Source organism: Meriones unguiculatus, chromosome 16, assembly GCF_030254825.1.
Source record: "Meriones unguiculatus strain TT.TT164.6M chromosome 16, Bangor_MerUng_6.1, whole genome shotgun sequence".
Classification (NCBI taxonomy): Eukaryota; Metazoa; Chordata; class Mammalia; order Rodentia; family Muridae; genus Meriones; species Meriones unguiculatus.
In genome coordinates, this window is record NC_083363.1 from 16,499,955 (window position 1) to 16,524,338 (window position 24,384).

A 24,384-nucleotide genomic window follows, 5' to 3' on the forward strand; every position below is an offset into this window, starting at 1 on the left:
CTGCCTCCCTCATGAAATCTCATTCATCACCAGACTAGCTACTGCTTCCTCTCTAAGGCCTGAAGAACGGATTTCCTTTGTTTTATCGTCAAATGATTCTTTCAGGAATCTCTACCTGGAAACCATCTCACAGAAAGAGCTGGAAAACCTGCTACCACTTCATAACTAAAACAACAAACAAACAACACTGAAGAAAAGCAAAAACCTGGGAGCAGAGAAGGAAGCTCAGACAAAAGAAGCTAATGTTCTCTGGGAGAGACTTTCTGAGAACAGAGCCTTCTTACCAAGGTAACAATCAGTGGAAATGCATCTACTTAGCATATATTAGCACACATATTCACCCAGAGCAAAACTCAGTAACAGCAATAGGAGCTTTGTGCCTTTGTTTAAAGAAGAGATGACTCCTTGAGAAGCTAATTTCTCTAGCCCGAGGCAGAGTTCCAGTGAGAACCCAGCACCATACTTACACACACTGTCAGCAGATTTTCTATCCTAGTTTCAAAATGTATCTCCAATTGATTCGAATAGACTTTTTTTAGTGTTCTTAAAGGTCAAAAGAACTTCAACACTGCCCCAAGGCCACCACAAAAATAAATGCTGTCCAATAGCCAACAACTTAGGTTGGGCGTGATGGTGCATACTAGTCTCAGGAGGCAAAGACATGTGTGTGGCTGTGAGGTTGAGGCCCTCCCAGTCAACTGAGCCAGTTCCAGACCAGTTAAGGCTCTATCGTGAGACCCTGATTCAACTAAATGAATATTAAATAGTTTTTAAAAAGAGGAGAACATAGGTGTGACTTCCAGGAGACTCCTGTCCATAAAAGACAAGAGTAAATGAGTCATTCCAGTAAAACACACCAAAATGGCACACCAAAGGCTGTTCAGGAAATGTTACAATTCCGGAAGGTATGAGTAAAGGCTGCTGGGAAGAAGGTACATGAGGAGGGTCCAAAGGTCTGCCAGAGGTCAGAAAGTTCAAATAAGGAGAAGGATAAAGTAGAGAAGAGGTTTGTAGCCTCTCATGGGAGAACGTGAAGGCACAGTGTATGGGGGAGGGTTCAAGGTACAGTTCATCAAGGAAGGGAAGGCAAGTGTCCGTGTTTGCTTCCCTTGTCATCTAGATAAAACAGAGATCACAACCAACTCGGGCAGGAGAGGATTTATTTGGCTTGTAGGTTTCAGTCCCTCACTGGAGGATGCTCAGCCTGGTACTCAAAGCAAGACCTTGAAGCCTAGAGGAGCTGTGCTTACCGTCTACCTCCCAGGCTCATGGTTAGCTAGCCTGCATATACTGTTCAGGCCCACCTGCCTGGGAATGATACTCCCCACGGTAATAACAGTAATTTTAAGAGCCCCCCACAGACATGCTCATGGGTCCATGTAACGGAGGAAATTCTTCAACAACGGTTTCTCCTTACCAGGTACGGCAAGCTGTCAACTAAGACTGGCCATCGTGGCACACAGCATGGCAGCAAGAGCACCAAGGCTTAGCTCGCTGTCCAGAATACGGTATTACTGTCCCTCATAGTCAGCTTCTGTCATCCCAACATAAGTAACTCAATCTAAAATGCCCCTTACAAACACGCCCAGATAGGTTAGTCTTCATGTGGGTCTCCTAGTAAGGGGAGTGGAGGCTGTCTCTGACGTGGATTCTGTTGCCTGTTTTTCTGATTACATCCTCCTGGTGGGGCTGTCTTGCCCAGCCTCAGTGGAAGAGGATGCACTCAATCCTGATACAACCTGATGTGTTGGAGTGGGTTGGTTGGGGGATGGAGTCTCACCTTTTCTGAGGAGAGAGGGAGAAGGGATAGGGGAAAGACAGTGGGAGGTGCATAGCAGGTATCGCAAATTAGAAGACAACTCATTGCATAGTTCTTCTATGGAGAGTAGAGGAAGGAGGGGGCTACGATCAGGATGTAAAGTGACTAAATAAACACACATATTTTTAAAAGACAGCGATGGATCGCATAGAAAGAAATGATATAGATAAATAGGTAGATAGATAGAAAATAGATGATAGGGAAACAGACAAATTTGCAACCATTCATAGATATACAATATGCATTTGCATATAGATTCATACATATATAAACATATTTTCTTATGTATGGTACCATTGCTTTTTCTTGAAATAAGGTCTTTTCACTCTAAGATTGTTCCACCTTAGAAAATAATTCCCTGGGGGGGGGGGGGGAAGAACTGGAAAGAGTGAAGAGAGGAGAAACTGTGGTAGGGTTCTAATGTATGAGAGAAGAATGAAAGAAAACAAACACACCCAGAGCTCTGTCTCCTAGGCAGTTCTAGATGGTGTCAAGTGACCAATCAAAATTAACCAACTCAAGGCAGAAGGAAGGAGACATTTGAGATGATCTAACAGCTCAGGGGGAAAGTGAGCAACCCCTAAACTAAAGTTCAAGGACTGAAGAGCTGCTCCTAGGCAGAACTGAGAGGATGACTCAGATTCCTAACCAAGGGGTACAGGCTGTTCACTAACAAAACAGATAAAAGGCTTCTTCAGGAAACTGCATGAATTAGCATCCGGCATTTCCTCACACCTCCGGAGTCATCACCTACTTCTAGTCAAACTCACTCATCAGGGAGGTCCTGCAAGATTCTGGATACTAGCCTTGATTGACAGCTTCACTACAGTTGGGATTTCAAAGCCTGGAGACCCTTCACGTAGAAACCGTGATAACAATGCTATTTCATCTATACTTTGCATAGCAGGCGTTGCAAGTCAGAAAGCAACCGGTTGCACAGTTCTAACCCCTGCTGAGTGACACACTGGCTGAGCAGCTGTCACTCTGAGAGCCACTCAATAGGGACTTCAGTAGACATCTTTGTGAACCCAGGCCACACGCGTCCTACCCAGGAGGAGCTCAGAAATCCACCCAGATCGCAATGAAGGAAAAGGCTACAAGAATAATAGGTACATTATGTGTCTATTAGCCTGTTGCCGCGGACTAAGAGAGCACAGACGCCCTGGCCCAGCAAGTACCTCAAAGAATACATGTGCAGTGCAGGGTGGAGAATGAACCCAGGGCAGGAGCAGTGCCTGCCACACAAGGTTCTTACACAGCAGCACACACATACATACACACACACACACACACACACACACACACACACCATGGTTAAAGCCTCAAAGAGATGTTAAGAAACAATCTCTTAATTCAAAATTTTAAAGTCTCTGATTAATGACTGATTAATGGTACTTTCTAAATCGGTTTAATAGTACAGATATTATACTGAAAAGAGTGATACATTTGTTAAATACATTAAGAAATCATACATACACACACACACACAGGATTATCATACTGTAAGCAATCTCAATCACATAAATTAGTTAACCAAAATTCCATGCTACCTTAGTTAGGGTTTCCATTGCTGTGCTTAAACATTGGGGGAAAAAAACAACAACAAGCTGGTGAGGAAAGGGTTTACTCAGCTTACACTCCACATTGCTCTTCATCCTTGGAGGAGGAAGCCAAGACAGAGACTCAAACAGGGCAGGAACATGGAGGCAGGAGCTGATGCAGAGGCCATGGAGGGGTGCTGCTTACTGGCTTGCTCCTCATGGCTTGCTCAGCCTGCTTTCTTATAGAACCCAGAACCACCAGCCCAGGGATGGCCCCACCCACCATGGGTTAGGCCCTGCCCTATCTATCACTAACTAAGAAAATGCCCTGCAGACTTGCCAGTCTTATGGAGGAATTTTCTTAATTGAGGTCCCCCTCCTCTCAAATGATTTTAGCTTATGTAGAGTTGACATAAAGCTATCTCTTCTCAACTTGACACACAAAGATCTCACCATTAAATGACAACCTTTCCTTTTTCATTCGTCTCTGAGAGTTCACATTAAAAATATAAATAACTTAAAATCTCAGTCTTTACTAGTTCTGACACATTAAACGTTCAGTTTCTTTAAAATAGCCAATCAAAACCAAAGTTTTCTGTTTTTTTCTTAATTCAAAGCCTCTCAAAATAAAAAAAAAAAAAAACCTCTCTGTAAAATAAAAAACAAGTTATAAACTTCATTACTTCAAGAGGAAAGAACCCAGGTACAATTGCAACCAAACCAAAGCAAAACCAAACTTCAGAAGTGTAAATAACTCAACATTCAACGTCTGAAACTCCCTCACCATCTTCTGAGCTCCTCCAATGAGCTTGGGTCACTTCTCCAGGGACACGCACCTAACTTGTCTCCTAAGGTCGGGAAGGCTTCACTCCCTTTCAGAGGCTGTTCCTGGTGGTCATCCCACGGTACTGGCATCTCTAAGATGTTGTGGGGTCTCTGCTGCAACCGGCCTTCACTTTCACAGTAGCCTCTCCTAGGCTCTCCTCAGAGTGTCAAGCCTCAGCTGCTCTCCACGACCCCGTCAATCCTGGGCCTTCAACGGCCACTGAGGCTGCACCTTCACCGATGGCCTCTCACAGCGCCAAGCCTCAGCTGCTCTCCATGACCCGTTCAGACCTTCAAAACCAATACCCTCTGGGTGATTCTTACACTACCAACCTCAGCTGCCCAAGTGAGGTCCAACCTTGACCAGCCCTGGAACACAGCTTCTGTATGCTCACTCTCAGGAAACATGTCTCAGAAGATTTCAACTCAATGATGCTTGCCACTTCTTAATCGTAAATCCATATATGTGTGTGTGTGTATATGAATGCATACACACACACACATACATATAGATAAATGTATGTGTGTGTATACCAGGTTAAGCCTCACTCTCGGGAGCTAGCTCTCTCTTGCTTTGGCCTCCTCTGGAACACAGCTTCTGTATGTTCTCAGGAAACACTTCCCAGGTGATTTCACCTCAACCATAGTGGTCTCTTCCCAATCACCGCTAATTTCTCAGCTCCAGCTGACCAGCATCAAGTATATCAGCAAAACAGAGGGTTCACTCCAGTGGTTCTGGCATCCTGTTAATCAGAGTCGATCCTACAGCCCCAGCTAACCAAAACCACAGACTCTTAATTTGAATTAACGAATGGGCCAGATAGTCATGGAACTAACTTCACAAGCCAGGCCTCCGTCGTCTGCTTTGCCCTCAACATTCTTATCTTCCAGGCTCCTATGGAACAGCCCACTGAGCTTGAAACACTCAGTGACTTTTCTAGCCCAAAGTTCCAAAGTCCTCCCACAATCCCGTCCCAAACAACATGGTCAGGTCTGCCAGTAAAGCCCCACATTACTGCACCAACTTGTCTCAGTTAGGGCTTCTATAGCTGTGATAAGACACCATGACTGAAAAGCAAGTTGGGAAGGAAAGGATTTATTTGGCTTACACTTGTGCATGGCAATCCATCCCTGAAGGAAGCCAAAACATAAATCCAAACAAGGCAGGAACCCGGAGGTAGGGGCTAATGCAGAGGGTGCTGCTTACTGGCTTGCTTCCCATGGCTTGCTCAGCCTGCTTTCTTTATAGAACTCAGGGCCACCCAGCCCAGGGATGGCACCACCCACCATGGGCTGGACCCTTCCCCACTGACCACTATTTGAGAAAATTCCTTGGCCTCTCTAGTAAATATATATATATATATATATATATATATATATATATATATATATCACCTAGGCTAGCTAGGCCTGTGAATTTTTAACTCACAGTCTAATACTTATAGCCCCGACCCTCTCACTTCCCAGCACTGCATTCTTGAGAGCCACACATGAGCTTGCCTTCTCTAATGAGAAACATTTCACTGTGTGCACCCGCCTCTCTCCTCTCCTTGTCCCATCGAAGTTCCATGCTCAACCTTCCATTACTGGCCTACCAAGATGACCTCGGTGGGTAGAACCACTTACGAGGCAAGCCTGACGACCTGACTTCAATCTCCAGAGCCCACAGAAAGGTGAGGGAAGAGACACAACTCCACCTTCCATTCCTGCCACCACTCCCAGCCCAGCAGAGAAAGAGAGATCTCAGACTCCAGTCCCTGGGGACCTATAACGCATTCTATACCCACCGTGGAAATGGAAACTTCTGGGTCACAGAGAACCACTTCACCCGAGCGCTAATGCCAGTTGCTTCCCAGAACAGCTGCCCTGGTCAGTGCTTGCACAGGCGACAGGCGAGGCTGCCTGCCGGCTCCCCACCCTACTAGCTCAGAAGGATCAGGAACAAGCCACCCCTAAACCTTGCTTTACTTGAGGACACCCCAGGTTCCTGCTGCTGACACTCTGAGACAGACATAAAGCAGTGGCCTGGAAGGACTTCTGGAAGACAGTTATGGCCGCTCACAGATGGCAACGGTCAGATCCCTGCCCTTCTCCACCTTCAGTTGGGGTTCTTTCTGTTCCTATAAGAATGATTTCCAGCCTGCCCACCCCCTCCCCCAGAAAGAAGAGAAGGAAGGGAGAGAGACAGACAACAACAAAATGACACAAAGAAAAAGTGGGCTTGAGGCTTTGAAAAGAAAACTTTCTCCCAGATAAGTAAGAATGAAGAGACATGAAAAAGAATGTGATACATGAAAGAGACAAGAAAGGTTCCCTTCTCCCCTTCCCCCACCTCCTGGGCCCTGTCCTCTGTACTTACTTAATTGATGGTTTTATTAAGGACTAATTATATTTCTGGTACTTAACTTGTACAAAATTATTTAAAAATATATTTTAAAAAATGTACACAACAAATAGACATACAACATATGAGCAGATTTTACCTATGCTGATGTTTGAACTTATTTTGCCCCTAGTGTACCTGCTTTAAAGATAAAGAGGTGCTGCCCAGTACAGGAATCCTGCTGCATGCTCAAGGGCCAAGACAGCTGCTGATGACTCACTACAGTTCTCTTTGAAACAAGGGGAAACAGCATTTCCAAAGCAGCAAGAAGCCCACGTTCTCCAGTCTCCAACAGCACCAGAATTAGCTCTGGTTCAGCCCCCTTCTCCTGTAAGCCAAGTACAGAGGTCGTGCTCACCCTGGATCCCGGGAGCCCACTTTGCTTAGAATTATCGGGAAATGGCGGGAGTCTGTCTGACCAAAGAAATGACAGAATAACTCACTTCGTTTCTTAAAAAGTCACGTCACCTGGGATTATTAACAGATTCTACTAGATGGTGGTGACAGTTTATTCCCAGTCAGAGCTGAAAACAAATTCACGTGGCTCTTTGCCTCTTGTCTATTGGTAAGCATTCCCACTTCTTCAGAAGGGAAGCTGAGGGCTATTATTTCCCCCTCCCCCCGCTAAAAAAAATCAAAGAATCATTTCTAATTTTCATATCACTAGTCACACTTGTCTGGTCAAACAAGAAGCCTGACTGATTTCTTGGAGGGGGGAGGGGGGAAATCAATGACCCTTTGAGTAGACGAATCCATTTGAAGAGTTTGCCCACACTCCAGCATGCTGAGACAAGTGTCCAAGGAGGCTTCAGGCAGAACTGGGGATTCCAGAGCTGTTACCTATGTGCTTTAGAGTCCAGCTGGAGGGAAAATATACAGTATCCTCAAAGAGAGGCTGTCCTTCATTCCAATAATACTTCCAGTCTCCAGCTAATAACTAGCTAAGCTCTGGGACATTCCTCGATGGAGCTAAAATCTTTTTAGAGCTCAGGCTTACCATGTGTAAGAGCCCAAGCCCTGAGTTTGATCCCTAGCATGGCAAGAAAGAAAGAAAGAGAGAGAGAGAAAGAGAGAAAGAAAGAAAGAGAGAAAAAGAGAGAGAAAGGAAAAAAGAAAAGGAAGAAAGAAAAAAGGAAAGAAAGAGAGAAAGAAAGAAAAGAAAGAAAGGAAGGAGGAAGAAAGGCCTACTAGAAAGCTGATATTATCAGGGAAACTTCAAAACCTATATAACGTTGGCCATGGGCTACACACACTTTCACAATCCCAGATCTCAGAGGACTGAGGCAGGAGGGTGTTAAGTTCAAGGCTAATCTGGGATCCAGAGCATGCATGACTTTGTCTAAGGGTAAAGAAGAGGGTCTATAAAGTAAACAATACAACTTAATATTTGGATCAACAGGAAGCACTGCAATTAAAAAGCACCATTGTTCCAGGTCCCTTCCAGCCAGCATGTCATTGACATTCACACGAGCAAGAGCCAAGATCAGAAATATGGGAACAGCTCAGGCCAGCACACACACACACACACACACACACACACACACACACACAGGAAAGGTCATACCAGGCCTGGCCAAGGTCATTGGTATCCTCGGTCTTTTCAGAAGGCTGAGTTTTAGTAAGTAGTTTGGGGAAACTGCAGCAAGGCACACCATCCAAGCATTGGTAAAAGCCCCAGGCAGATGTTTTCGTCAATCTCCACCAGTTTATTAAAATGAAATAAAATGTCATTTATAGGCTAGAAGGTCCCAGATGCTCCAGTTGATCAGATCATACAGTTTTCCCACAATTACAATGACACGAAAGGATTTGTGCAAACTGTGCATAAAAATGGAGCATTTGAAGACTGGAAAGATGGCTCAGTGGGTAAAATGCTTGTTGTGCAAGACTGACCTGAGGTCAGATCCCAAAAGCACACGTAAAGCTGGATATGGTGGTGCACATCTGTTACCCCAGGTGTAGAACACATCTATAACCATAGAAGATGAGAGGTGGAGGCAGAAGAATACCCTTAAACTCTGGGGTAACCAGCCTGGTTGACACAGCGGCAAACAGGGGACCCTGCTAAGACAAGGACCAACACCTGATGTTGTCCTCTGACCAGCACACACACACACACACACACACACACACACACACACACAAGATTCCTTTCAGTGGGTTGTCTTCAATAATTAACCAGTTGGAGGTGATCTATATGGGGAAAATCCCCTAGAAACAGAACAACCTTATCCTTCTCAGTGATCAGAACTCACTGGCTTTATGGCTTCACTGAGTCCTGGGAGAGGAAATACAACTAGGTACCGAATAAAGAAAAACCACACTGCTAATACAGCCGCCCTGCAGAAATGCAAACAGACTCGGAATTCAGCTGTTTCCCTGGATTCCAAACAGAGAACCTGTCAGCTCTCCATTGTTCAAGTGTGGAGCCTCACACACTGCGCAGAGATCAGGAAACGCGTTTATTTGTGTCCTAACCAAAAGAAAGATCCAGGAGAAACATCGGGAGTTAACAGTCAACTACAGCCCAGGCGCAGAGCTCCCTTCTTCACCCTCAGCTGGCGGAATGAAGAGAACCTGGCCCCTCTACCAGTGAAGGGTGCAGGCACTGCCTTGTGTTAGAGGCGGTTTAACCTGCATTCCCTTCCAGCGCCGAGCATGTGCCTCCTCAGAGACGCGGTGGGTTGAGCTCAGGTCAGCAGATTGCACGGAGGCCTGAAGTGCTGGGGCAGCAGTCTGCCTTCCCCCTGAGCCTGCCTCCGTCACACTCCCTACAGAGTGGCCTACCTGGAGCGGCCACTCCACTGCAAGGAGAAGCCCCAGGGAGACAGGACACTGTTTCTAAAAGCACCAAGAACTTGACCACTTCCAAATTTAGACGGGCCGCGGTTACTCTCCAAAGAACAAAATCAAAAAGTCAGAATCAGATTGCAAGAAAGCCGCGCGCGCGCTCACACACACACACACACACACACACACACACACACACACACTTCACACTTGGTGAAGACTGGAGCGTCCTTTTCAGCGGTCCAGATTCCCCGGCAGCTTCCAGGGGGGTCTTTCTAAAGGAAGCCTGCTCCGTCCGGGGTGTGTACTTTTGAACACGCAGTGATGTGTACCTTTCCTAAAGTTAGGTGGCGAACGCACACGGATATTCTTTTGGTCTCAGACGGTAAGCGAGAGAGATGCTTCCTCCCCCTGCCACGACCCCCACCCCGCCTCCCACCCCGCGCCCAGCCCCCACTTTCCTCCCCTCCCAGGAGAGTTAAGGCTTCCTGGGGTCCCCTCCAGGATGCGTCCCACCAACACGCCCTGGCCCACTGGGTGCCTGCAAGGCTGACAGCCTCGGGCCTCCGAGGGGGCGTGCTGCGGGGCCGCGGCAAAGACACGTCGTGTTCCTAAAACACCTGGTCTGGTTTTCTGTCTTGTTTGGTTTTGTTTTCTCGGCGCAAGTTGCTCTCGGATGCCAGAGCTGGGGGGCGGGGAGAACCCACCCCGAGCCGCCCCCCTGGAGCTGCTACCCCCCAACCCCCAATTTCGAAAGCACACCTGCCTGGCCCCTCCGCTCCCTCCCCAGGCTCCCCACTCACCTTCAAAAAGGAAAAATAAAGAAAGAAAAGCTACAAGAGGTTAACTTTCCCAGCCAGGAGACTTCCCCGTTAAAGGTGCAGCGCGCGCGGGTCGTGACCTCGGGCCGCCAAGTTCGGCCTGGCGGAGAACACGAGACCCCGAGACGCCAGTCCGCAGCCGGACCCGCCCGGAGCCCCGCGCCCCGCTGGTGGCTTCATCGCTGCAAATGCTCGGAGCCCAAGCCCTCGGGTCCTTGCCTCCCTCCCTCCCTGGGGCCGCTGGGGCTCGCGCCAAACCCGGGTCCACCATCTGGGAGCCACGAGCCCGGCGAGGAGCCGAGACAGGGTTCCCCCGCCTTGGGCGCCCCCTTGCCCACCACCCCCTGCAGGAACTCGGGGCTCCCTATCGTCCTCGCGTCTCCTGCTCCCCCGGGATCCCAACCTCAGCCCATCACTGCCGCGGAGGTTCCGGGGGAGGGGAGGAGGAGGCAGCCACAGGTGTGGGGGGGGGGGGGAGCTCACCTGCTCCGGATCGGGGCTCCCCGCGCCCAACGGGGACGAGGTGCCCGAGCAGGCCATGCCGTGGGGACCCGCGCGCTCCTCCTTCCAGGAGCTCGGCTCTGCGCCCGGGTCCGCGTCTCCTCGGCCCCCGGAGCAGGAACTTCAGCCCCGGGAGGCAGGGGGCGGGGTGGGGTGGGGGGAAAGTTGGGCCGCGGCTCCCGGACGCGAGTCGCCGCCCCGCGCCGTCTCCTCCCCCTGCCGGGCGCCGCCAGGTGCCGCGCGCTCGGCTCCCGGGGGGGGGGGGGGGAAGGGGGGCGGGCCAGCCAGGTGGAGGCGCGGCCACCTGGCCGGCCCGCTGCCGCCCGAGCATGCCCAGTGCCGCGTCCGCCGTGGGGTCCCCGGGACACGGAGAGCACAGTGGCCTTCAGAGGCCCCGGGGAGTTGGAGGAAGGTTTTTTTTTTCGGGGGGGAGGGGGCGCAGAGCAAGGGCGAGTGCACACCCCGCCCGACCCTGCATCCCAACAGCATTTCCGCGATGCCGGCGACGTCCTCCCTAGCGATGGACTGGTGCTTGTCTGAACTTTATAGGACACCCGGGCAGCGATGTGGCTTTGGTTTATAGTGTTCATTTTAGGACGTAAAATCCACAGGACAGCGATAACTACAGGCACCCCCTCCACCCCCAAGAAACAGAGTTCTAGTCTCGGGTCCACCTAGTCTCGGGTCCACGCCATCTGCGGACAGCTAGGCGCTCCGAAGACTCCGACGAGGGCTCAGGAGGAGCCCCCTCACCTATCCCCCATCCCCACCCCACCCCACGCTCCCCTCGGTAGCCATCCTGGGTGGGAGTCAGGCACTGAGCCTTGCTTGACTAGGAAGCCGAGAGCCAGATCTCGGACTGTCCTCCTTTCTAAGAGGTCAGATGACAAGGGACAGCTGGCTGTCCTGGCCACAGGGAACTCCAGTAGAACTTGTCCTGGTGGGTAGGGGTCCAGTGGGAAAGCATCTACCCTAGCCAGGTGTCTCTGGGCGTTCGCACCAATCAGCTTGAGGGACCTAGCCAGAAATGTATCCCCCCACTTTCTGATTCAGTCCTGGCTGGAAAGATAAAAAGTTTTCTCTCAACCAGTAGCCAGAGTCCTTTTTATCACTCGGAGGCAGGGACCCAAGCACCTGGAGTCTACGCAGAATGGAAACATTGCTCTCATTGTTCACTTCCATTGTTTATTGTCGTGGTTGCTTTCTTTTTAATGGAAAGTAAAAGTGAAAGGGATCCGAGAAGCCTCCCTGTTAAGCAGTTACATAGGGACAAAACAAGTTGGCTTTATTTTTTCTTTCTTTCTTGTTTGCTTGCTTGTTTGTTTGTTTGTTTTAAAGGAGAGTAACAATTCAGGTGAGACTAAACCAAAACAAGAATTCTCAAGTTTGTAGCATATGCAGAAGTGGGGGAAACAGTACTTTTGCCAACTATCGAAAACTGCCGCCGGCGGTACACCCCTATCGGAGAACCCTGCAGGGACTTTGCTGTGAATCTGCTCTCCTCCAGAACACAAGCAGTCTTTGTGGGCCCTTCCTCACCTGTCTGCGTGTCCATCCACTCTGCTGGGCCCCTAGCCCAGTGGGCCTCAGCCTTCCTAATGCTGCAACCCTTTAACTCAGTTCCTCGTGTTGTGGCGAGCCCCAACCATAAAATAACTGTAATTTTGCTACTGTTATGGATCGTAATGTCAGTATCTGATATTCGACCCCTATAAAAGGATCCTTCCACACACATCCCCAAGGGGTCTAGACCCACAGGGTGACAGCACGGTCTGGAAACCTAGTCTCAGAAATACTGTTTTCAGAATTAGTGAGTCCACAATGCCGTGGGTTTAACGTTAGGTTCTGTGTGCTACATGCAGGGAAGGAACTTGCTCTCAATTTTTCACAAGAACCTGGGTCTATGTAAGCTTAATGACCAGTGCTATCATTACAGGGCCACATCATGTCTTGCGTGTTAAAGTCCATGAGGCCAAGGACACTGTCTTGTCTCTTCTAATGAGCTTGAATGTGCAAACTAGACGTGGGAAGCTGACCATACAGGCTGGAGAAGAGCGATGCCTTGAACAAGCCCACAGGAACACAGGTGTTTTACTCTCCAGCACCCTGACAGTGACTAGGCCACCATAAGAGGCCAGCAGCAATTGGAAGGACAACAGAGAAATGGAGTGGGGCAGAGAGGAGACAGGAAGATAATCCAAGGGACAGCCCCTGGGGAGCCTTTCTAGTCTGTTTATCTGGTATCTGTTTCTGAGAAATCCTGTGTTTGGGAACACACAAGGATCTTTCCCTCCTCTAGAGGCAGGCTGCATTTGCACCTGTAAAAGCAAGTAGCCAGGGATCTGACTAAGGTTTGAAAATTACAACTTGAGTACCGTGGCTCAAGCTGGTTGTCTCAGAACTTCAGAGGCTGAAGCAGGAGCTAACCCAAAAAGTTCAAGGGCAGCCTGAGGCACATAGCTTCAGCCTGACTGAAGTGTGAGAGGCCTCACACACACACCCCTCAATAAATGAATGAAGAAAGAAAGAAAGAAAGAAAGAAAGAAAGAAAGAAAGAAAGAAAGAAAGAAAGAAAGAAAGAAAAGCATGATGCTAAACCACAAAGCTTTCCATCCAGCCGGGGACACCCTCTATTGTTGACCAGCTCTGCTCCTGCCATCACAGCCAAATATCATAAAAGATCAGTAGTGGACACTGGCGGGCCAATTCTGCTTGCCCAAACCCCTGCTTGCCCATGGACCATGCCTCGGCCCTTCCTCAGCTAATGATTCAGAACATCCCATGAGGGACTTTCACAGCCTACTCCCTCGATGACACAAGACACTGAATATACCTTCTCCTTCTTCTTCTCAAGTCCTGGGATCTGAGCTTCCCTCTCTCTTCTTGCTTACATCATGTTCTGTCCCTGATCTACTATATCCCCAGCCCTCTTTTTAATACTTATTTTGAGACTGTCTCATCAGGCTGGCCTTGAACTCACTATGCAACTCAGGCTGGCTTTCAATTTAAGGCAATCCTCCAGCCACAGCTTCCCACGTGATGGGATTACACACATGGTTTGCTTTACATTTATAAGACTCTGAGTTCTAACTGCAGCTTCTCTCTTTCTCTCCTTCCTCCATCCATTCCTCCCTCCTTACATCCCTCTCCCCCTTGTTCCCTTTGTCCTTCCCCACTGTGTCCCCACCTTCACTCACTGGTTATCATGCTTTACAAGCAGGGACTTTGTGCCAGGTCATATCAGTTGGCATGTACCCATCACCTGTCACCTTGACAACTGCAGTGGCTTCCAAGCCTTTGGGTGCTGAATCTGTTCTGTGCTCTACTATTGTGACTCTTCCCAAAGTGTCAAATCAGCTCACAAGAACAATTAAGCATGTCTGAGCTTTCGGATCCACCCTCTCCATGCTTCAGGAGAAAGAGCTCATCCCTAAACACTCTCTGCTTTCGAGATGGAATCTCAATTGTTCTGTGCCTGTCTCCCTTCTTCATCCCTCCTCCTTGTCGCAGGCTTTCCACACACAGCCATCCTGAATGACTTGCTGTCCCCCAAAGTCTACCCACGTATAAAAACTAGTGTCTTTCCACAGGCCATTCTCTACCTGGAAAGTCCCTCTCTCGGCCTCCAGCTCTCTTCTCCCCCAGCTTCTTTCTCTGGCTAATACCAATTATTGGTATACTGTATTCCCACCCCAAAGAAGCCTTTTAGGCCCCTTTTCTGTTGGTGGGACTCTTTGACATTACTCAGTTATTCAAAGACAATGTTACCGTGGCCCTTGTAGAGTATGTTCTGAAACATTCTTATGGAATTCAGAAATCTAGTACATTGTGCTGGATATTTTATGTCAATTTGACACAAGCTAAAGTCATCTGAGAGGAAGGAACCTCAATTAAGAAAATGCCTCCATAAGATCTGGCTCTAAGACATTTTCTTAATTAGTGATGGGTAAGAAAGGGCCCAGTCCATTGTGGGTGGTGCCATCTCTGGGCTGGTGGTCCTGGGTCCTATAAGAAAGCAGGCTGAACAAGCCAAGGGAAGCAAGCCAGTAAGCAGCACTCCACCACGGCCTCTGCATCAGCTCCTGACCTCCAGGTTCCTGCCCTGTTTGAGTTCCTGTCCTGTCTTCCTTCAGTGATGAAGAGGAATATGGCAACTAGTATCTTTCTTTCCCAAGTTGCTTTTGGCCATGGTGTTTCATCACAGCAATAGAAACCCCATGTGTGTGATGTATATGTCTGTGTATATGTGTATTCTAATTGATTAGAGGCCATTTGAAGGCTTAGTGTGATACTCATGTTTTAATGATGGGATATGGCCCTACATTCTTTTTGTCCTTCCACGGGTTTGCATACACTTCTGCATTGTAAGCACAGTTGCCTTCAATAATAATGCTTGGGTTCCTCTTCAGACTGCACAATTTGGGGGCCTTTTTGGTTTTGTTTCATTTTGTTTTCTTTTGACTTCCAGTGCCTTCCCACTCTGGGTCACCTTCAAATAATCTTAACACTTCAAGCGCTACTTTCGCTTGTCCAGATTCCCAGTTCATAATACGTTGTCTCACTTGACATAGGCTTGCTGAACAAATGAAAGGTACAGTTATGGGCTTGGCCTGCCTCCCTGGAACAGACTACCAAGGTCGAAACCTGACACCCTCACCTCGCTCCCAGCTGTGTCCTCTCTGAGTGACACTGCACCTTGCACACACATCAGATTTCTCTCACATTAATGGGTTTCATATCTGTCTCTCTAGCAAGGCTGAATATGAGGGGAGGCGATAACGGTGTGATGACCTTCGTGTATCAGAGTTCACAGCAGCTGCCGTAATTACATACTGAGAATAGATTTTAACGAATGACTGAAAGTAGAGAGACAGTGAGAAGAGACTGTGCAAAGATGGCATCAGAGACGGGGTGAATCTTACGGCGCTCCAGTCATATCCTGCAAGCTGTCATTTCATGGTCTCTGTCATATCCGTGTATCAAAAGCACTGTATCTTTTAACATAGTCTACCTTTCAAAATTATTTTCAATTGCCGGACAGTGGTGGTGCACAGCTTTAATCCCAGCACTCGGGAGGCAGAGGCAGGCAGATCTCTGTGAGTTCGAAGCCAGACTGGTCTACAGAGTAAGTAGACAGAGAAACCCTGTCTCATTTTTTTTTAATTATTTTAAAATTTTGCTTTATTATTATTATTATTATTATTTGGGCCATACCTATGTGGGCACATGTGTCTCATGGCACAACGTGAAGAAGTCAGCAGACAACTTTGTGGAGTCTGTTCTCTCCCTCCATCCTAACGTGGGCTCTGTGGATCAAACTTAAGGTTGTTTGTCTCTCACACAAGCACCTTTAGCCACTGAGCCATTTTACATGCCCAACGCCCCAACCCCGTGCCTTTAAAGGTATTTATTTATACTTTTATTTATGTAATTGTATGTTTGGGGGTGGTATACACACATGCCTGAAGGTTCCGTCAGAGGCAAGAAGAGACTGTTAGATCTCCTAGAGCTGGTGGTTATGAGGTCCCCAGTGTGGGTGCTGGGATCTGAACTCTGGTCCTCTTCAAGAGCAGCAAATGCTCTTAACATATTTCAACACTTTTATAGGTTTTGTTTGTTTGTTTGTTTGTTTGTTTAGAGATAGGCTTGCATTATATATCCCAGGCTAACCTTGAACTTGCTCCCTCGTGTGTGTGTGTGTGTGTGTGTGTGTTTTCTTTTTTTTTAATGATCTTTTTTTTTTAAAGATTTATTTATTTTATGTATATGAGTGTTCTATCTGCATTTACACCTGCCAGAAGGGGGAATCAGTTCACATTATAGATGGTTGTGAGCTACCATGTGGTTGCTGGGAATTGAACTCATGATCTTTGGAAGAACACTGAGTCATCTCTGCAGCCCATGTGTGTTTTCTTGTTTGAAACAGACTCTTAAGTAGTCCAGGCTGGCCTCTAACTTACTATGCAACTGAGGATAACCTCAAGCTGTCAATACCGCTTCCACAAACTGGGATTATAGCAGGCATCATATCAGGCTTCTACAATAATGGAAAACCATTCTTGCTTAACTAAACACAGGTTAGAGACAAAATATTATTACAATTTTTTTTCTCCATCATTTTGCCCAAGGCCTTCATTCCTCAATATAAAGGAAACTCAGCCAGTGACATAGGTGGATAGAAATCTTCCCAAGACACCAGCTGTCTGAGTGATAGTAAAAGAGTGAAAAGAAATGAAAATGATTAGATATAACTCAATTTTGTTTAATCCCTTCTCTCTAAACCATTCAGTGTTATTGTTGGGGAAGGAGGAGTTCAGAAAGGGGCTCAGTGAATTCTCCTCTCTGTCCCTTCCTCAGCCTCTTGTGTTTTCAGCTTGCGGAAGCTTCCACTATGATTAGACACTAGTGACACAGAGGAATCTCCCGCCTGGCCATCAGCAAGAGGGAATGCTGACCTCTCAGGCAGAGTTTATGACTTTCTAATAGACATAAGAACAAGAGTCGCTGCAGTGACTCTTTTGTAAGTGCAAGAAGCTGGCTGGTGAGCACTTGGCTGTCTGTAAGCAAGAACTAGGAAAGCCTGCCTTCCTTCCCTTCTTTCCTTCCTTCCTTTCCTTCCTTCCTTTCTTTCCTTCCTTCCTTCCTTTCCTTCCTTCCTTCCTTCCTTCCTTCCTTCCTTCCTTCCTTCCTTCCTTTCTTCCTTCTGTTCTTCCTTCCTTCCTTTCTTCCTTCCTTCCTCTTTCTTTCTTTCTTTCTTTCTTTCTTTCTTTCTTTCTTTCTTTCTTTCCTTCCTTCCTTCCTTCTTTCTTTCTTTCTTCCTTAATACAACTACAGAACATTTCTTTATTTTTCACTAAGATTTTCCCAGAGGACATAACTAACCTTCTCACCACCCTCCACCCTCCATGAAGTTAGTGCACTCCCTGCTATAAAGCAGGTACGAACAGTTTCATGGACCAGAACCAACCTTATATTGCAAAACACTTTCTATTTGAGTTATCATAAAAATATTTAGTTAAAAGAAAAAAAGAAAGAAAAGGAGCAAAGGGACAATGGTGGTTTCAGAATGAAAAGGTCGGTCACATTTTATGTCTCATACATGCACTCTTGGCTCTACTGTAACAAAGTGGACACAGGATTACCGCCACACAAAATGTATCCTACAGCACACTGTATGCACCTGTTCCCAGGCCAGCCCGGGCCCCAATGCTTCCCACTCAATTGCTTCCCAGCCTGCTGGGCTGTCGATGGAGGAGCACAGAGATCTTCTCTTTGATCTAGTCTTTGTTATAAGCCTGATACGTCTGTGGTCTGTGTATCAGCTTCGTTAATGAGACAGCTGAGACCTGCCATATCATCAATAGAATCAAACAAGCGACTGATAGCATATGTGATGGAGGCGTTGTTGGGATCCATTCTCTTCAGATGTGCTTCACAGGTTTTACAAACACCTTCCATGCACTCATTCACAGACTTGAAGTTGGTGTAAGCCCTGCCTTCTGGCCTCTTGGTCGGCTGTGCCAGCAAAATGGTGTGAGGCACGGCGCCAAACGCTTTGCTGCAGCTGCTGCTGACACCGCCACCACCCCACACGAGCCAGGAAAGCATTCCTTAAGTGGAAGACAGATAGTTCTCTAAACACTGAGCGATGGGACCTTGGTCATATGTAGAAATACGTCTCTTGATGTGTATCTTTGTGTGGGGCTCTCAAAGCACAAAGTTCAGCCACAAAGTTTTCTTTTTCTCTTGTGGTTTTCAGCCCTTTCCTCAACCATGGTCTCAACCATTAGTACCCAGTAAAGACTATGTTTTGTTTTATTTATTTATTTTTAATCAAGATCAGGCAGAAAGAGGGCACGGCATTTTATTTATCGAGTTAGCTTAGCAATTCCATGCACATCATGATTAAATCGTGTAAATATGATAACTGTGGATGTCTGTTTCCATTTCTTCATTCCTTATGTTCCTCGGAGGGAAAGGAAGCAGTGGTTAGTCTGGCATCGTCGATGGAATGACAAACACTGCCTGTCTCAACATTTTCGTGATAACTAATTGTTGAGTAGAAAAACAAAATAAGCCTAACCACAATGTAGTTTGTGAAACATAGTAATAAACCTTAAAAGCATTTACCACAATTGTTTATTTGTGTATGCATATACAAGTATGCACGTATGTGGGAGCTGTGGGCTCATGGGCATGTGTGCTCGTGGGCATGCCAACAGGCCAAGGAAAATACGGAGCTCAAAAGACAGCTTTCCATCGTGGGAATTGAACTCAGGTCATCAGTCTTGGCTGCAAGTACCTATACATGCTGAGCCATGTTGTTAGCCCAGAGTAGTAACTGTGAAACAGTTGTAGAAACGGGAAAAGGAGAAGTGGGATTAAGTCTACTTTGTCTCCAGGTTTTAATGTGACTCTTTCTTTGCTTCTTATGGGACATGTACTGAAATCTCAAAAGCACACAGAAAGGGGTAGTAGCAGCAACAGCGCTAGTGACACTAATGCTCAGAAACACACAGAAAAATGACACAAAGGAAAACTAGAGATGGGAAAATATGTCGGTAACTGTTGGCGAGATATTAATAATTAATATTCATTCATATTATTAATAAAGCTTAGTTACTCCTATACCAGCAATTTTCCCCAAAAAACTACACATGGAGACTATGATTTATTCAAAATCTATACACAGAGCTGAGTACAATATCTACTCTACTACTGTACTATGAATTTATCTTCCACCCTTCCAAAGTCTCCAATATCTTCTCCCGAATCTGTCCTTTCTCCTCCCTCCTCCATCTCTCAACTCATGGCCTCTCCCCACAAAAAAAAAAAAATGCACTTTCACTCTGCCTCCCTCTCCCTGCTCAGCGCAGTGACAGAAATTTTATTATCCAATCAGGAATAATTTGGAGGCAAGAGTTACAGTGTCATTTTGGGTACCTGGTGTCTGCTGGTAAATCGCAGCAAGCAGAACTCGGGGAGTGAAGTAATTAATGTTAGAATACTTAGCACCAGACCAGCTCCCGTCGGGTAACTGTCCTAGTTACTTTACAATTAGTTGTTGCAACAAAGTACCTTGACGAAAGCAACTTAAGGGAGAAAGGGTTTGTTCTTCCTTCATAGTTCAAAGGGAAAATATAGTGCATTACAGTGTGGAGGGCAGAGCAGAGGGAGCATGGGCCCAGCTGGTCACTGTGTGGAAGCAGAGAGAGGACGGGAGTGGGGCGGACTGGGATGACAGGGATGCACTACCCACCAGGCCCAGCTTCTGGAGACACTTCAGATATACATGGGCGAGCTGACATATAGATTAAATAGAAACATCTATGCATGAGATAGTTGACCTAGATATACTCTCTGGCAGACAGCAGCTGAAGTTCTAACAGAAGTCAGTATTTATTACAAGGTTTCCTACAGGTGGGGGTACAGTTCCATCTGAGAGGACAAGCCCTTCTTTCTTTATTCATACTGAGAAACTCACTCAAAACAGTGTGGGTCAGACATCCAAGGAATTCCCTTATGAAGGACAGGGCAGCGGCTGTTCCATCAAGTTCTGCGTCTGCCGGACATTAAATGCTGAACTGCTGTTTGGTCCCTGGTGTGGACAGCCTGAATTTCTTTAAGGCTTGTATAGTCTATTGACTCCTTCACTTCCTTTTCCATTGTTAATGTTATCATCCTGAACCTATACAAATAGAGAAGATTGCTTAAGAAATTACTGATGAACATTTTATTGTTGGTTTATTTAACTGTCGTTTGAAGTTTATTTTAAATACTCCTTCTTTTTCTCTTCCTCCTTCTCCTCATTTATTCATTTATTTGTTTATCTAGACATACAACCTAGGCTGACCTTGAACTTTCTATACATTCAGCTGGCTTAGACTAGCCTTGAACTCTTCATCCGCCTACCTCCCGAGAGCAGGGGTTATAGGCCTGAGCCATCACACTTGACTCCAATGCTTCCTTTTATTAATCATGCCCTTGAGTTTTTGTGGGGTTTTTTTTTTTCATCTATCATGTAGCTCAGCTACCAGGCATGGACCACCCTAGTGGACAGTCCTCTGTGGCTTTGCTTGTGATTTTTCTCATTGTCCTTTCCAATGAAAGGAGAAATGAGGCCTACTTCTCAAATGGACGATGGCTGTGGAGATGACCATGGCTAAAGACCAGCTTTCTTCTTGGGTTGGTTTGGGCAAAGACTCCTGAGTGTGACAGGACAGAAGGAAGAGGCCGGCAGCAAAGCAACAAATGACTGGATGACACCAGAGAGCAACCTCCAGAAGACTGCAGTGGTGTCACCTAGCACAGAGAGAGAGCAGGGACCAGAACGCTTGCCTCCCACAGACTCAGAGCCTGCGATGACGTGAGCAGCCATGCAGATAAGCCATTCCAGGAGAAACTGGCCAGATAGCCACAGGAATGTGTGAAGGCGATTTTCAGGAAATGAAGTGTCTTCGGTTGGAGGATGCCGTAAGAAGCTTCACTAAGGCGGAGAGTGCAGTCCAGCTGCAGGAATCCTGGCCTCTCTGAAATCAAGGTCCACAACATGAAGGGAGAACGTGGCATTCCAGACGCTTCTCAGATTCTCGTGGGACTCAGATAAAGAAATATGGCTCCAAACGGAGACTGTGTCTCTCAGGACACATTTGGCAATAACAAGGACTCACCATTTAGCTCAGACCCATTTCGCAGCCAGAGCCGGTCTTGAATTCCTCCTTTCTCTCACATGCTAGAGTTTCTGGCAACATGCCATAGCCCCTGGCTCTCTTTTTTTTCCTTTCTTTTTCTTTCTTTTCTCTTTCTTTCCTTCCTTCCTTCCTTCTTTATTTTTAAGGCAGATTCTCACTTTGTAGCCCAGGCTAGCCTGAAAGTCATGACCCTCCTGCTTCCAGCTCCCAAGTGCTGGATGACAGGCATGCACCGCCCACCAAGCCCAGCTTCTGGAGACATTCCGGATTTTCTCATAAGCTGTAGGGTTGCTACTGGAATCTGGTTAGTAGTGACGGCACTGGGCAACAGCTCCATGAAAACTGTCTAGAATCACACACCTGGAGAGATTCAGATAGAATCCTATTGAGAGGCTTAGCCAAGTCTCAGAAGGATAGCAACCGCACGGTATGAAAGAACTCACCTGTTTTTCCTAGGTTCTACAGATCTGCATAAAGTCCTACAGACCCAACTTATAACGCCTTAGTTTCTTTTTCTTGTTGCTCTGCTAAACTACTCTGGGGGGGGAATAAAGGCAACTTAAAGGAGAAAGGGTTTACTTTAGCTCACAATTCAAGGCACCATCTTCCATCACGGTGGGAAGTCGAGGCAGCAGGCGCTTGAAGCAGCTGCTCACATCACACCCACAGCCAGGAAACAGAGAGGGAGGAATACAGCCTGCCATGAAATGCACTTTCTCCACTTACACGGTCCAGGGTTCTGGCTCACAGAATGGCCCTGCACATGATTAAGGTGGATTTTCCCCCATCCATCAATGGAACTGAAATAACTCCTCACAGGCCACAGGAGTGCCTGCAGGCCTATTTCTCAGGTGCGAGAATCTAGAAGATTCTTTCAAGTCAGCGGTTAACACTACCCGTCACAATCCAGGACATGAAACTGAAGCTGACTAGGGGGACAAAGCAAGGGCGGAGTGGGGCACAGAAACAGAAAGTGTGGATATGAGGAATACGAGAGACTATAGTCCCGTGATACAACACACACATTCATGAAAACTTGAAATAACTTCCTGAAAATTATCCAGCTCCAAACAGCGGTAGTCCTGAGGCCAGGAAGCCCAGGTGAGCGGCCTGTCCTGACAGCTCTGTGTTGGTCCTGTGTGAGATGTTCTTCCTAGTGACAGTGTTTTGTACAGGCAGCCCAGCCAGCACCTTTGACTGTCCAGACAGAAAGTGCTGAAGAGGAACTTAAGGTGTGTGTGTGTGTGTGTGTGTGTGTGTGTGTGTGTGTGTGTGTGTTTTGAGGGTAAAAATGGTGACCGAGTAAAGTCAACTAAATAGATCAGATGCACAAGTTCCACTAACCACATGGTACCCTAACTCCCGAGTATCCCACCACTAACCCCGCCTTCTCAACAGAACACAGGCGACGGTCCTTTCCAAGCCCGCACCTCTGGCCCCCGCTGAGGGGTGAGGCCCGAAAACACACGCAGTTCAGGAATGGGAAATGTGTTGTCTTTCAGGCAGGCTGATCATCAGATGCAAATTACGCCCGCCCTGAATCGCAAGCATGTTCTGTCCGTTAACCGGTGGAGGTAAATCTACTCATTATGAAAGGAACCTGCAATGAACTTCACCGTGACCTTGAGCCGTGAGAGATCCAGAGGCTCAGTGCTTTGCACTTAATCTGTGCCAAGAATGTACCGTGTAGTAAGCACGAAGCTCCACCAGCTTCCTGCTAGATCCAAGGCTAGCAGCTGTTCTATGAACAGGGACCAAAACCCAGTCACTAAAGGTGTAGAGCAGAGATTCTCAACTTGTGGGCTGGGACCCGCTGGGTGTCAAATATCAGATATCCCGCATGTCAGATTGTTTAGAGTACAATTCGTAACAGTAGCAAAATTACAGTTGTGAAGCAGCAATGAAATAACCTTATGGTGGGGGTGGGGTCACCACAACAGGAAGTATTAAAGGGTCGCAGCGTTGGTGAGGTTGAGAACTTCAGGTACAGAGGAAATACAAGCTCTGATATGCTTTTCCCCAAATCATTCATATGTAAAACATGACTGAGACAGGCAGGGACAGGCCAGTGGAGAGCTGGCTCGCTTAAGTAGATGGTGGTAGTGTAAAATGTCCTTTGAATGTACAATGTAACTTTTTTTTGGGGGGTGAGGCATATTTCTTTGGTTTCCACTGTTCTTCTAATTAAGACTTGAGTAACATTTCTTGGTTCCTCTTCCTCATTGTTTAACCCTTTCTTTGAGAATTTCCCAGAATTTAATTACTTTCCAACTCTTCCCTCTCCTCTCAGGAGAAGACTGGTTAAGGTAATGAAACAGGGCGGGGGGGGGGGGGGCTGAAGATGCAGCCCAGTGGGAGGCTGCTTGGGGTGTGTGCACGAGGCCCTGGGTGCAGGCATAAACCAGATGTGGTGGTGCATGCCTGTCATCCCACCACGTGGGAGACAGAAGAGGAGCCAGAGCATGAGGTCATTTTATTCATCTATTTATATTTATATAAAGAAAGTCTCAGGCCAGCCTGGGCTACAGGAGATGGCTGTTTCAAAAAAAAGTGGAGGGAGGGAAGGCTCCCTGAGTAAAGGGCTCGAGATGCCATCTATTATTAGGATCTGAGTTCACATCCCCAGCCCCTGTAAGAAAGTTTAGGCGGATGCCTGGAATTCCATCAACAGGAGGCAGAGACAGGTCGATCCAAGGAGTCTCATGGCCAGCCACTTTGGCCTGGCTGAAATAGCAGCTCCAAGTTTAGCAGGAGAGAGGCTCTGTCTCAAATAATAAGGTGGAGAGCAGTAGAAAGACACCTGATGTCAATCTCTGGCCTACACGCACGTGTGTGCAAGCGCTCTCACATGCACGCGCACACACACACAAACACACAAACACACACACACACACACACACACACACCTGTTACACACACACATCCCATACGCAAAACCATCTTTGGTTACAGTTCTCAATATGCAAGTTAAAGCAGGTCTTGTTTTTATTCTTAACCGTGATTATTTGACTAG

General features: G+C 47.2%; 1 protein-coding gene and 1 pseudogene across 1 annotated transcript in view; both read right to left on the reverse strand.

Moving 5' to 3' along the window:
* The window catches only part of Ank3 (ankyrin 3), a 571,679-nt gene extending 560,876 nt beyond the window's left edge, over window positions 1-10,803 (reverse strand). The window contains exon 1 of the mRNA XM_060369399.1: window positions 10,663-10,803. Within this exon, the coding sequence (XP_060225382.1) occupies window positions 10,663-10,719 (57 nt within the window). The 5' untranslated portion in view covers window positions 10,720-10,803. The remainder of the gene's footprint in view (window positions 1-10,662) is intronic.
* A 7,094-nt stretch (window positions 10,804-17,897) lies between these two features.
* On the reverse strand, window positions 17,898-18,288 carry LOC110555374 (enhancer of rudimentary homolog; annotated as a pseudogene).
* Window positions 18,289-24,384: the final 6,096 nt, after the last annotated feature.